The sequence below is a fragment of the Falco peregrinus genome, chromosome 2 (assembly GCF_023634155.1).
Source record: "Falco peregrinus isolate bFalPer1 chromosome 2, bFalPer1.pri, whole genome shotgun sequence".
Classification (NCBI taxonomy): domain Eukaryota; kingdom Metazoa; phylum Chordata; class Aves; order Falconiformes; family Falconidae; genus Falco; species Falco peregrinus.
This window is the reverse complement of record NC_073722.1, coordinates 116,897,084-116,911,483: the sequence shown is the minus strand read 5'-3', so window position 1 is coordinate 116,911,483 and position 14,400 is coordinate 116,897,084. Positions and strand designations below refer to the sequence as shown.

The following is a 14,400-nucleotide window of genomic DNA, read 5'->3' as shown; positions in this document are numbered from 1 at the left end:
GGAACCAGTGCTGGGCAGAAGCTGCACCAAGACCCCCGCACCGGGAGGGAGCTTGGGCACAGTGTACGCTCTTGCTTTGATCGCTATCAGCATCGAGGAAGATGCCTGCAGCGTGCCAGGAGCCGGGCAGCAGTGGCCCCGTGGGCGGCCTCGGAAGGATGAGGCTTCACAATTTCTTTTCTGAGAAGCGCACCAAGATGCCCTCCTCCTAGAGCGGCTTGTTCCTGACCTCAGTGGTTGACATTTCCCCTCTGCTGCTCTTCATAGGGGGCAACTGTCAGGTCGGAAAAAAGAGAAATAAAGCAGAAATACCGCATCCCCAAGCTGCCTTCGCCCACGGCACTCGGGCTGGGCATCAGCTCCCAGTGCCGTCAGAAATGATACAGTTGGAGGGGTGAAAAGCAGATGTCTCCATTTCCTCCCTCCCCCAGATGTGCTCCCACCATTTCCATTATGTCCTCACCAGAATAAGGTGGTTTTCTGCAAGGGACTGCCCAGAGGAAGGGCCAACTCACAGCAGTTTGTAAGTAGGGGGGGTGAGAGGTTCCCAAAACCCAGGGGACAGCAAAAGCCTCACAGTGACAGCATCCCCTTGAGATGCATCCTGCGCTGCACAGCGGTCCAGCCCATGGCTTCCATACCCAAGCAGCTGCTTAGAGCCCCCTGAGCAGAGCACAGCAGCACCTCCCAGGGCTGGAGGCACTTCCACCCAGCCTGGGCAGTGATTTCAGCAAGAAAACCCACCATAAGCCTGGAGAAATCAGTCCAAAGGTTAAAATTTGCAAGGTTTAGTAACCAGTGCACTTTAATTCTGCACTTAGGGCTGGATGAATTTCAGACGCTGCATTTTGGTACTTGGTGACCAAGCTGGAGGATCCCCACACCAGCCTCTGTTTGCTCCCCATGAGGGTATTTAGGTGACTGCAGCTCAGCAGGGTCTGAAGCTTCCCCTCGTCAGAGCTGAGCAGACTGAACTCCCTGAGCATCACATGCGACATACCACCATTGAACGCTCATCTCCTCCTCCAGCTCACTGGTGATATTCCTCCACCCTCCTCAACAGCATCCTTCATCCCCCCCGACTGCTGTGCAGCCCCATGGCAGACACAACAGCTCCTTCCCACCCCTGGGACCCCTCAGGCACTGGGCTGCCCTACAGCCTCGCCGGCAGCTCCCCAGTCCAGCATCCCCAGCACCACCAGCTGCCAGACCCAACCCAGCACTTCCCCTCACCAAAGGCTCCCTGTTTCACTGCTCACCAGCTAGAAATAAAATATTTCTCTTCCTTTAGCACACAGATTTGACTATCATCTCTCTCCAGCAACACAGAGGAAGGCAAACTCTCCGAAGAGGGTCTCCACAAGGAAAAGCAGGTTGTCTTTCCTGGCACTCCTCTAACAGGGTTTTTTGTATGTCCAAGACAATAAATTTTAATTTAGTTCCTCCAATAAACGCTGCAGTCCAGGAAAGATTTTCTGTTCACACCCCAGAGCTGACCACAGGCTTATCCAGAGTATAAATCTGGGATGACCAAAGCACCCACACTTTTCCCTGCTGACTTCACAGACCTAAGCTGTTCAGTCACTAACGTGGAAGGGAAACAACGCGTCAGAAGCGATTACTCACCCACTCTGGAGCAACCTCTTCTAAAATTGTCATATGAAAATATAGCATTAAATAATTTAAAAATTAACAAAATCCTAGCAAGGTCTCAGCCCAAAAACCTGCAACATGGTGCATGCTATTTTCATGTAATGAAATGGTAAAAGCAAATAAATTGGGAAATAGAAGTGATATAAGAAGTTAAAAACGAGAAAGGAGAAGGCTATGCCACAGTTAAGAACAAGACGGAGGGATTCATTGACTATATGAGGAACAGAGTCCTACCATAAATAACAGACTGGATGTGACACAGCTCAGCAATGATTCAAACTGTTGCTTGTAACACGGGGAAGGCAGAAGAATGTGAAAACATTTCTGCTCTGTTTTTGAAAAGAAATAGGAGACCCTGTTAAGGGGTGTAGGTACAGCTGTGTGCTACGCTCCGTTTTCCCCGAGTTGTCTATGTTACTGCAATAATGAAATACTTCCTACTCCAACAGCAAGGGGGTAGGGTGTGAAACAGCAGCTCTCCAAGGCAGTTGTGTTTAAAGCCAGCAGGGCTGGCAGGGAAAGCCAGCGGGGAAGAGCACTGAGCGCTGGCCAAGCCACTGCCTGGGGGGCTGCCCAGCAGCGGGACCCCGGGCACGGCAAAGCTGGTCACATCACATCCACCCACAGCTGTGGAAACGGGCTGCGCCGGTCACGCTGAAGATTTTTGGCACCAGCACAAATGCTTTTGATGAAAGGGAACTTTCTGATGTGTAAAATGCCTGAGATTCTCCCAGGAATGCCAGGTCATTCTGTCAAACCCCATAAAACCCACATGAAGAAGACCGAAAGCCAGCAGGCGGAGAGGGGGAAAATCATTAGAAATGAGGAATCGCTGGGCAGCACAGCTGCTTCCAACGGAGCCCACCACCACCTGACCCCTGCCCTGTACAGTCTGGTCTTTGCTAATGAGCCAGAAAAATTATGAAGTCATTTTTTAAAGGCTACGCTAACACAAACACCAGCGCTGAGGGGCTGGGATTAGAGAAGGGCAGAGTTTGTGAGTGACACAGGAACTGATTAATTATAATTATGGGAAGAGGTGAGTTATGAGGCACACAATGAATCGTTTGGTGAGATGGACTCCTTTGGACACGCATTGTAACGGTGCCAAACACGAGGCCGTGCTTCCAGGAACCAGGAATGTAGGTCACACCTCAGGGCACGTTTTCCAGAACATGAGGAGACCAAAAGGACCCAGGAGTCCTGGTCGCAAATGCACAAACCAAGACCCAGGGTGATGCTCCAGGGCATCACTTCGGTGGGTGAGAGGAAACGGGCACAGTGAAAGGGATTACTCCAGTATTTCACAGCAGGCAGGATACTGTTTGCATCTCTTTGTTGACTTACAGGTAAACAGAAAAGCAGAGGAGGTTGAAAAAACTGCACAGACAAAAAGAAATCTGAATCTGACAGCCCCCCAAATTCATTTCATTTCTTTTGTCTGCAAGAGGGTTTGGGAGGGATTGAATTGCAGCCTACAAGTGTGAGTATGAGGAAGAGATGTCAAAATGACATTCAAAAATTACTTCTGCTCGCTGCTGCTCTGCCCTCACCATCACCATTCCAAATCCCTTTGCAGCCCTCTGAACATGGCTTACATCTTTACAGCCACCATGGTATCTGATCTAGATTTAAACAAAGTCGATAACAGTATCTCCATGCTTGCTTCTGACAATGCGGCTGAGATTACGCCCAAAGGCTTTGAGGACTACATGCATCAAAGGCACAGCTGGCTGATCACACAAAAGCCTTTCCTCGTGGTGAACGAAGGCTCCTCCTCTCTCCAGCTCATGCATGGACAACTGGCAAGATGCACAACTTCTCTGCTGAGTCTTTACACATGTAAGACCTAACACGACTTGTTCAGCATCTTGGGGCATCTTCCTACTGCAACAAGAGGCCCAGAAGACTGACTAGGTTAGATCCCATCCACATTGGAAGGGAGAAAAGGTCTCCAGGCAGCTCTTTCTTACCCAGGTGCTCAGGTAGGTCAGCAGATCATGCAGAGACAGAGCAAGCCCGTGGTTAATAGGTCACCTACCAGCCCATCTGCTGGAGACAGCATCTCTGCTAAGCCCATGCAGACATCTTTCCAGTGCGTGGTAAATCCTGTCCTCTGTGCACGTGGTGTGCTGCATTTTAATTCATCTCCTAAAGAGAAGGAAGAAGAAAGTTAGTATACCAGGCCCATAGTTCAGTGCGAGGAAGAGAGCGCTGCAACATTTGTACTGTAGCACAGAAAAGATGGTCCCGGTGAAACATCACCCTGTTACTGCCTCCTGTCACCCTCGCCAAGCCCAACTGCAAGGATGGAGGTGCACATGTCCATGATCTGACCACAAGAGGCTGTGGCGCCAAGGCCCCCTCCCCCTGACCTGCTGCAGGCATATCTGCCTTCTCACAGCTTCCGTCTGTGGGACACATCAAGTCCCACTCACGTGTTTGTGGCAAGGAGGTGATCTTGGGTTAGCCTTCAGCGAAGATAATACTGCAAGAGATTACAGCTGGAGGCCCTTGTGATGGGCTTGGATGGGAATCATCCAACAGCCCAGGCTGGAAGGGATCTCAAGAGATCACCTAGTCCAACGTGGGAAGACTAACAGCAGAGCCCAAGCTCCTGCTCCTTGCACTAGGCATGGATTGTCCTTGACAGCTTTAGTGTCCGCTGGCGGCAGTCACAAAATCACTGCCAAGCGCCAGCCTTGTACAGCCAGGAGGAGCCTCCGGCACTGTCATCTCACTGCCACACAGCCAACGTGAAGAAAAGGTCCACGTGCCCTTGTAGCAATGCAGGAAAATACAGAGGGGACTTCAGCCCCAACATCCGAGGACATTGTGAAACTGCGGATTGCATGCCTGGCTGCAACCTCTTCACAACACGGCTCTGTGCATCTCACCTCTCTTCCACAGCCCAGGGTGCAAACCTAAACCTTAGGCTGGCAGAGACTGCTGGGGGGCAAGAAGATTTTATCCCACTCAACTCATAAGCATCAGTCTGGGACACCATGAAAATAAAAGCAGCTTGCCCAGCAGGTTTACTTCTCAAATCTGCCATGACCGTGAGCAACCCAAGAGGTGCCCAGGCAGAGACACCCCCCCCTCCCCCACAGTGCCAGCCCTGGTGTCCAGAGGGACCCTGGGGCAGGCGCCTCTCCTCTCCCAAAGCACAGAGATGGGCCCATCCCACAGACACTTTGCCTCTTGGTTACAGGCAACACAAATGCACAAAAATAATCCAGGACAAAGCAATAAAACCTGCCAACTCTCCAAAAGCCACCTGCCAAGGAAACCTTTGCTTTCATCCAGGACAGCACACTCCTGTACCTATGACACATGCTCATGTTGTTCCCAAAGCTACCCCAAAATGCTCAATTCTCTGCTTATTTGGTCAATGTTTGACACTCAGTATTCAGCGATGGCTGTGACCATCACAGCTCCCCACCTCCACCCTGGCAGGAGTAAAAGCCTCCATGATCTTGACAGCAGCTCCCACCTGGTCCACCCTGCTTGATGCACTCAGCATGGCCACCTCCACCCACACTTAATTCCTGGCAATTCCCAGGACCCAAAAGAGCTCAATAAAGCTGTGCCCAGCTGTTGGAGCTCCCCAAGAGCCAAGGGAGCAGCTCCAGCCCCACTGCTCAGTCCTTCCTACTCTGGAAAGAAGCCACCAGCAGCTCCACACAGGTGAAAGCAAACACACAACGAGGAACCACTGACCTGCCAAACACAAGCTCGCTCCTTCACCCCAAAACGGCTCATGGGCTCCTGCCTCTTGCGTCCCACTGCTGCAGCCTGTTAATATGGTCTTCACCAAAAGTTTTATCCATCCACAGTGCATGCACGAGGAACACCTGAGAAGTGCTCCGCTGCAGTGCCGAGGACTGAATGAGCGGGCAGTCTGAGCATCAGCACCTTAGTCATGACTTGTGGCAAGAGGAAAGCAGTGACTAAGAGCCCAGCGTGACTCATAAGCACCCTTTACAACACCCAGCTCACAAAAATACACCTCCCCACACGTCAGCTTGTTTTAGAGCACAGCTTGGTCCTTGGAGGGAAACGCTCCTCACCACATACTCAGGGCGAGCCCTGCACCGGTCCAGGCAACCCTTCCCGATGCCCAGCACAGAACAGGCAGGGAATTTAAGCACAAAATATGACAAAGGTATTATCATAACTTTCAAATTACCAAATGCACTCTTTGAGTGGTTGTTTGGGTTTTTTTTCCTGGTCTGCTACGGACCACACATGAATCTAAACCTCTTCTCCCAAGGCAGTGCTTACGGAAGCATTTTTCATGGGAGAAAACTCAGTTTGTCCACCACAACTGAGCAGAAACTCTGCAAACTCTTCTACTGTTTATTCCCCAAACTCTCCCTTCCTTCCCACGCACGCTGAGCAAAATGACAAGGCAGGGGACAGTTCTGGAGGATGTAATCAGACTTTCCAAGGAAGTCTGTTAAGCATCTCAAGAACACGAAGAAAAACAAGTGTTGAGATCAAGGGTTTTAATCAATGCTTTGCAATGTTGTACGAGGGTGTTGAGCAACTCTGTGAAAAAAAATATGTCTCTTCCTCGTCTCCCTCCAGCTGGACTCCCAGCAGCAGAGCTGCTAAACAAGAGCTGCTTTGGCAAAAGTGCTCTTCAGAGCAGGTGGAAGGGACAGCACAGCCGTGCCTGCAGGCTGCACCACACAGCATTTCACAACACGGCCAGGGCAAACCCTGCGAGCAGTCACACTCCGGCACCCGTCAGGGACACCCTCGTCACCCGGGCTGGCTGCTGCTCCGGGCATTTCCAAGCAGAGCAACATGTTGCAAAAGATGTGGGTTTCCTTGCCTTCTCCCCAGGTGTCAACAACACTTTCGAGCAAGTACACAACCACCACCCAGGCAAAAGAGAAGGGCTTTGATGGACCATTTGAGACAAAACAGCAAGGAGGATAACAAGAGACCTTCTGACACCAGATTGTCACAACTCCCGACAGCAGCTCTGCAGGCAACGCAATACAATGCCCACACATCTGTTCAGCCTCTGTGAAGCACCTGAAGATATTGCTCCTAGGAGGCAGGAACAGAGGAGACAACACTGCAGTTCTGGGGAACACCCTCAGGCACCAACTGAGTATCACCCTTGGACAAGATGTTGACTACCTCTCTCCAGGCCCTCATGCATCAGACCCCAGCCCCACAAAACCAGGCTATGGGACTTCAGCCCTGGATGCTCTCCACGATAAGATCAGTTTCCCTTCTCCAGTAACTTTGTACCTTAAAAGCAGCCTCCAAACACTGTGCAAACCATACAGTCACCATTTAAGAGGCAGAAAAGCCAATGTTTGGAAAAGTGAGAGCAATTTTTCTACTGTCCTGCAGCAACTTGTGGCACAGCCGGGAGTATAAGGCAAATCTACAGCCCTCCAGGCACATTCCTTACCTGCCTTCCCACCTGCAGCGTCAGTGCAGTCAGAAAGAACAGGACTTCTTGCAGGAAGGTAGCTGGATCTCACCTAGATGAGAGTCCCTATCACCTCACACCACGCTGGTCCGTACGCACAGCTGACCAAACGAGATAAATGTTCTACCATTTCACGACCCCAGTAACACCTTCCTCCCTGTCTGCCCCACGCGGGACGGCTGCCCACCATCAGCGGGGTGCCTCTGCAGACCACCCTTGGCCCACCATCAGCGAGGTGCCTCTGCAGACCACCCTTGGCCCACCATCAGCGAGGTGCCTCTGCAGACCACCCCGACAGGGCTGGCAGGAGGAACTGACAGAGACCAAGAAGGGAACTGGGAACCACAGCCACGCTGACCAGGGCGCAGGGAAGTGGCCAGCTTGCAAAGAGCAAGGCTTGCTCTCACTAATGATACGTCACGCAGGTGATGTTACAGTGCTCTCGGCCACAGCAGTGACAATATTTAATTTAATAATATTGAAGAATCCCATGTCCTGAGGGAAACTGATTCGCCTCAAGGTTTTGCCTTGTTTTTGACAAATGGCCAACAATTAGCAATGTCATGGGCACGGGGCATAGTTGAGCCTACCTCCTCAGAAAGCCTGACTGTCCAAAAAGCACCTGGTAATTTTCTAACAAAGACCAAGGGGAAAAAAAAAAAAGTTACTTAAGTGAGTGAGAAAAGTCACAGCGCTGACTTTGGAAAATGTCTCAACAGTCTTTGTGAAATTGTCCCAGCACCTTGCATGGATCTTTAGAGAATTTCCATCTGAGATTGCTTAGTTAGGAGTCTTCATTTATCTCTGTCACAGTTAAAAACTACAATGATTATACAGATAAATTACAATGTTCCTGTTAACTTAACGTCAAACAGGTAAACCTTTATCCCTTGGTGGAAAGCAGGAACTGGATGACCACTGTTTTTGGATTTTCACTTGTCCTGCTTTGAGGCAAGGTTTGCAAAACCCCACAGTTTTCCTAGAATATGAAAAAAAACCCCACTAACAAAAAAAAGAGTAACTTTTCCTGCCAGGCTGTGAAGCCTGAGGCCACAGGGAACCCTCAGGGCGTCAGAGCTTCATGACGGGGGCTTTCCACTCTGTTGGGACAGACTGTGGTTCCCCCACTTGCCTTCACCGCTCTGGGACCTTTCCCTTTCGTGGCTTTTCTCCTGCTCAGTATCAGGGCAAAGGAAAAGACCTCAACTCCTTCACGTCCAGGACGACGCTGCCCCAGAAGCAGAAGGTCCCTCTGCACACCGCAGCCAGGTTGAGGAGATGGCTGAGGCCATTAGTAGCTCCCACACGGTCGGGACAGGGCACATGAGAAACCAAACCAGGGGCTACGTGGGATTTTCTGCAAGGAGAAGCACTTTTCTTGTGTTAAGATCCACATGAATCCTATCATCAACATCCAAAGGACTTCTCTGACCTCCTCCTGTAGTGATGGAGCTCAGGAAAACCATCATTAGATGGGAACAGAGGGAAAGAGCTCAAAGATCAAGCCCAAAGTCGGTGTTCCCAAATAAAGTAGCGAAGGGGACCACCCTCTCCTGGGACACTGGCCACCTCCAGTCCAACCAGCAGGGCAAATCCCTGCCCACCAACCCCACGGCGCTCCAGCACGATGTCCTGCGGAGGCACCACCCCAGCCAGCACCCTGCCCTGCTCTAATCCTGCTCTCCCAAGAGAGGAAACCCAGGCAGCCACGTGATAAACTGAGATTTCCACTTCCATGATAGCAAATCCCCGAAACATCTCCTTGAGGTGGCCACAGGCAAGAAAGGACCTGGCTGAAAGTCCTTTACCTTCTCAGAGGGTATCCTGCAGCAGGGAAGCAAGGCACCACTCCAACAGCACCGGAGAAAGCCCCTGGGTACCTTCACGGCAGGATAACGCCCTTTCCTGGCCGATTGTTCGTGGCTGCTGGCTGAGCATCCCGAGCAGGAAACGGGAGAGGAAAAACAAACCCTTTTACCCACGGGATCAGCTCATGAACACACTGCCCAGGTTTGCTGGCAATCGCAGTGGGTGGAGGGACATAGACTGCCTGGAAGAGATGCTAACTCATGGGTTAGCATGAGGAGCTGGCTCAGCACCTGGCTTGCTGCTGTGGTAGGGTTTAGGGCACTGGGGAGAAACGGGCAAGAAGCCTGATGAAGCTAAAGAAAAAAGGAGCTTGGGCTGACACTGCAATAGAAGGAAACCCACTTAACTGGGAATTAAAGCAAAAGGATTCTAACCAGAGCCCTCTTCAAGGCAAAATTCCCATACAAGTACTCCAGCAAGGTCATCATCTCCCTTGAGCTACACCTCAGCTTTCTGCCTCCTCTTCATCCGCAGCATGGGCAGTGGCCACAGGCAGCACGGGAGCTTTGGGAGACACATCCCCACCGCAGGGCGGGAGCTGGATACGCAGCTGAGCCAGCGCATGTGTGGGACCTCCTCCTCCAACAAAAGCATCTCGCTCTCTTCGATTACAGAAGAAATCTTGGGTTTTCACTAACCTTAGCTTGCAAGATTTTACTGCCTCCTCTACACCCCATTCAGGAGCCAAAGATTGAAACTCCAAGCTGAGAGAAGGAGCAGCTGGAGGAGATCTTTGTAGCAATCGAGGCAACAAGGGGAGGGACCTGCAGTTTTTAAGATTCAAACTTCAGCCTTCATGTGTTTACTACTCAAATAAGTGCTCTGCAAAGAGCAGGGAGATGAAGGTGATAAGATGTTCGTTCAAACCACACAAAGGCAGCGTATCGAAAGATCCAGGAGGCAACTGGTTTGACAAACATCCTTTTTGGGTGCTCGCAAAGGAGCGTGTGCCATCCAAACACCCCAGCACCACGCGATTTCCTTATAGGGCCTCGGGTTCCTGTCCTGCAGGCAAAGGCAAGAGTTGTTCTTACCCCAAGAATTATGAGCACAGCAAGCCACAGCAGGGACCATGAGGGACCTTCGTGCCTTGGACTGCAAAGCCTCACCTGCAGGGATCTCTGCTCCTAGAACCAACAGAGGAATAGGCAGCAGAGAAGCAACACAAGGAACCTTCTCCAACACCCAGCTGGCACAACCCAAACCAAGCCCTTACCAAATCCTGCCCATGGAAGAACTGACAAAAACTAACCGCCAGTGAGGCCTAACGCAAGAGAAATCTGCAGAGGTGTCAGCACTCACATCTCTGCAAATCCACCCGTACACCTACTTACACGTAGCAAAATACAACCAACAGGCAAACACAGGCAAAAAGATGTTGTCTCCCTCTTATCTTCCTCCTTTTCTTGGGGTGCAGAGTGAGGAAAGGAAGAGAACACCAGAAATTAAGCATCTTCTTCCAGGACATAACAGAAAATCTGAAACAAAAAGCTGTAACATAGTGCTGCCAGCGCCAGCCCAGCTCAATCACCTTGTGCCATCTGGTTTGACAGTGGGCACAGGAGAGACGTGGACATCTCATTCATGCTCTGCTCCAAGGCAGGCCATGAAGACCTCAGTGATGGGTCCATGAGCAAGGCACATCCAGAGCAGGATTTAGGGGGTAAACAAATCACACAGTCTGTTGGGAAGGGGCAGCAGGACAGATCACCCAGCACAGGGCTGGAAAGGCAGGCTAGGGGGTGAACAAATGCAACTGGGGCCAATGCTGTGAATATTTGCTGCCATCAGGGTACCAGTGAATGAACCAGAGCAGAATGAGCTCCAAGGAGCAGTGCAGAGTTTGGTGGTGAGAATCCACAATACAAGTGTGCAGGAAGCAACACATGCCAAGGAGAAGCTGTCCAGACAGAAAGGCACTGAGTGTCCCACTCACTTTAAAGACATTGAGACCGAGGTGGTTTTTCACAAGATCAAAATGACAAAAGGTCAGTTGGGCACTGGTTTGAGCAACCAACACAGGGAATCATACGGTTCCCTGGACACACAGGGTGTCTAGGGTCTTCAGCAATCACACTGATATGTGAGACCACAGCCAGGAATGAGCCCACCTGCTGACACTGTGAGGTGTCCTGCTCCAGGGATGCATATCTGCTGGGAAAGATGGGACTGTCTGCTGAGAGATCCTACCAGCAACTGATGCAACCTACTTCTTGAATGCTCTGGAAGGAAGTTTCACTGCAATGAGCCCTTACTCTGGGATGGCTGGAGGTGCACATGTAGAAAATCTTAAGGTAATAGATGAGCAACAAGACATTATATGAACTGGCAAATTTAAAATTGCTGTGGGATGTGCACGTAACACAGAAGATAAAACTTGTGGCAAACTTCATCTTAAAGCAGAAGATAAAACTCATGGCGACAAGAAGAAAACCTGCTTCTGGAATAGGAACAGCACCTGCGCCTACACAATAACCATGCTAAGGGGCATTACTTCACTACAGAAATGGTGCAGGTCATCCCTACACGTTAACCGTAGGAAATGAAGATCTAATTTATTAGTGGTAAATGCTGTCTCAGGAAGAAGAGAAGTACCAGCCTGGCAGCTCGCTTGAGACAAAGATGCTCAGTGCACAGCAGCACTACAGGACTTGAGTCCTCCTCCAGCAGCAGGGCAATGCTGTCGTCTCACTGAACTGCAAAGCCTCATTTACACCAAAAAACGTGAGAACTGGAAAGCTTACTAAGACACAGAGATCGCTCCTTGTTCTCACTGAGCCTGAGAACCGGGCTGAATGAGAGACTCCCACCACAGAGCAGGGAAAGCACCTAACGTGCAAAAGCGGTTTCGGACTCCTTTTAATATCAAAGAGTACCTACAGAAGGTGACACAAAAGGGGCAAAGCAGCACCCAGGTTTTACGTCCAGGTTTGGGTGCCGGCTCCTGGCTGGGCACCCGCCAGGCAGGGCTGGGGGGGCTGGGGGGGCTGGTGGCCGGGGGAGCTCTTTGCAGCAGCGCAGGAAGGGGGGCTCAGCCCAGCCCAAGAAATAAATGTGAGATGTGATTCATCTCACCAAACTGCCAACAGCTAGATTCAGACACCTCTTTGTGAGCTACTTACCTGGGGCTGCTCAGCGTGTGCCGAGGGCTATCTAAGGTGGTCACACGTGTCCTGCCAGGACACGCGTGTCCCTCCTCTCTAAATGCAAGGGGATCAGCTGCAATGTGGTCCCCCAGTCCGTGGCTGTGCAGAGCTGGACTGGACCAGCCCAGCCATGGGCTTAGATCAGGAGACACTTCTTCGTGGAAAGAAGTCCAAATTAATTCACAATACACACTCACGAAAGAAAATGGCTCCGTGTGGCTGCCCTCACAGAGTCCACAGACAGCATTCCCGAGCAGCAAACTGTTCAGACAGTTTGAAAGTTAAGTCTCACCTAACAACCACCTGCATGGCTCCTGCTGCTGCTCCGTCTGTCAGGCTGCTGACCATGGACACAGCACACCAGCATGCAGCAGAAGGAAATACCTGTGGTCAGAGAGGACAGGCCTCCAGCTTAGAAAAAGAGCTTAAAAACATACTGCTACCAATGGATGGAGCATCGTCCAAGCTGGGCACAAGGAAAAAACCATCCAGGAGAGGCAGAAATAAGGGAAACTGCTGTGCCATCTTCCTGTAATAAGCAGTCTCTGGTCATCAGTTTTGAGCCTAGTACTTCACCTGCAACAGCAAACTCACCAATAAAGCCTCTAAGGCATCTAAACCCAGGAGATAGGGAGCACTGCTGCACCCCAGGGTGACGCAGCTGGGCAAAGCTGCAGGCAGGGGAGCCAAAGGGCGGGTGGAAACTGGAAATCCAGACAGAGACTCTCCCTGACACAGGGTAGGATTGACTTTTATTGCTCAGCATGACTTTCCCAGCCTGGCATCACAGGCCACCCCGATGCTTTGCTCTCAGGGAAGGGGGAACACACTGAAGGGGGGACTGCAGTGAGTGGTGAGGCTGTGCCCAGGGCAGGAGCAAGACCTGGGGGAGAGCAAGAAAGGGAGAGGAGATCAGAGCAACCACAAACCTCCGCACACACATATGTGACATAGGAGCCGGCAGCGCTCAGCATCATGTAACCCTGAGCAACATCACACACACACACACAAAAAAAAAATAAAGCAATGGGACACCCCGTGCATAGAAAGCAGGACTGGGTGGTCAGGGGAAGCAGGGCACCCAGGGCTGCAGCATGCCCTGGCACCGCTCTGCAGAGCTGCATGAGGAGGACAACAGGCTTCCAGAGCAGCTGGGGGTAAATATTTTGAACCTCTAGTGAAGTAGGACAATTGGGTTTGGAGCTGTAGATCCCACAGTACCAGCACTTTTCAGTGGTAATCACAAGTGGTTTATCACCCCAGCTCTCTTCAGCACAGCGTTGCTCTGTTCAGGTGGCACTAAGCACCCCCAGCTCAGCGGATCGGAAGAGAAAGCCAACAGGAAGCTGAGAAATGCCTAAGACATGTCAGCTCCACACAAACACTTCCATCCAAGCCCTTCATGTTGCTGCAAGTGGGAGTTATTCAATGGGATTTCCCAAATTCCATCCCCATGATTACCTGCATTAGCAGCCAGAGTTTAAGGCTAACACTTATGAGATGAAGCAGCTGTGAACTCCAAAAAAATAAAACCGAGAGGTGCAAACAAAGACCAACTCCAAATTGCAATTGCTTTTTGCTTTGGAGACTCAGAGATAGAGGCTCCACAGAAAGAAAGAAAAAAAAAAAATTAAAAAATCAGAAGCAGGGTCCTAATACCGCACACCTTTTCTGTCTTTTGCTCTGGGATCTGCTATCCTTGAGCTGATAAAGTCTCAGATATGTTCTACTGCAATAGCAGTGGGACTCAACCCACTCAGTGGCCACCAGCTAGAAGCAAGCCCGTACGTACCTCAGGCATCGGGTACTGGCTGTCAAGGACACAGCTCTGCTGTGTCCCACCTGTGACTCAGCACGTGGGGTGGCCTCAGGACCAGCCCTGGTGATAACAGAGATGCTGCTTTAGGGTCAGGTTTTCAGAATGATGTGCAATGAAAGCAACAAACTAAATCACAGCAGGAGCAAAAAACAGGGCTGCAAGAAACTTAGCAAAAAGAACAACATAATCAGAGAAGCTGTTCTGAGGCGAATTCCTTAATGAATTGGCCTGGAATTCAGCAAAATGCATCAGAGGGTGCACAAGGCGAAGATTGAAGAGAAGGTGGTCTCAAGGACTCAGAACAAAACCTTTTGACTCATCATTTCGAAACAGTATTTGCACTCATCTGACTGTAATTCCAAAAGTAAAAATCAAGCCAGAAAAAAACAACCCAACTCTTATTTCTGATCAAATGACACATTTTCCTCCACACACCATTGTTTAGGTTCACATTGCAC

General features: G+C 50.7%; 1 protein-coding gene across 5 annotated transcripts in view; it reads right to left on the bottom strand.

Annotated features, from left to right (window-relative positions):
* The window catches only part of PIK3R5 (phosphoinositide-3-kinase regulatory subunit 5), a 65,366-nt gene that overhangs the window by 24,712 nt on the left and 26,254 nt on the right, over positions 1 to 14,400 (bottom strand). For 4 of the 5 annotated variants that reach the window (XM_055794634.1, XM_055794632.1, XM_055794636.1 and 1 more), the window contains exon 2: positions 3,695 to 3,804. In XM_055794634.1, coding sequence (XP_055650609.1) covers positions 3,695 to 3,791 — 97 coding nt within the window. In that variant the 5' untranslated portion in view covers positions 3,792 to 3,804. Of the gene's footprint in view, positions 1 to 3,694; positions 3,805 to 5,373; positions 5,509 to 14,400 lie in introns of those variants that run through there. The other variant, XM_055794633.1, reaches the window with a different exon arrangement.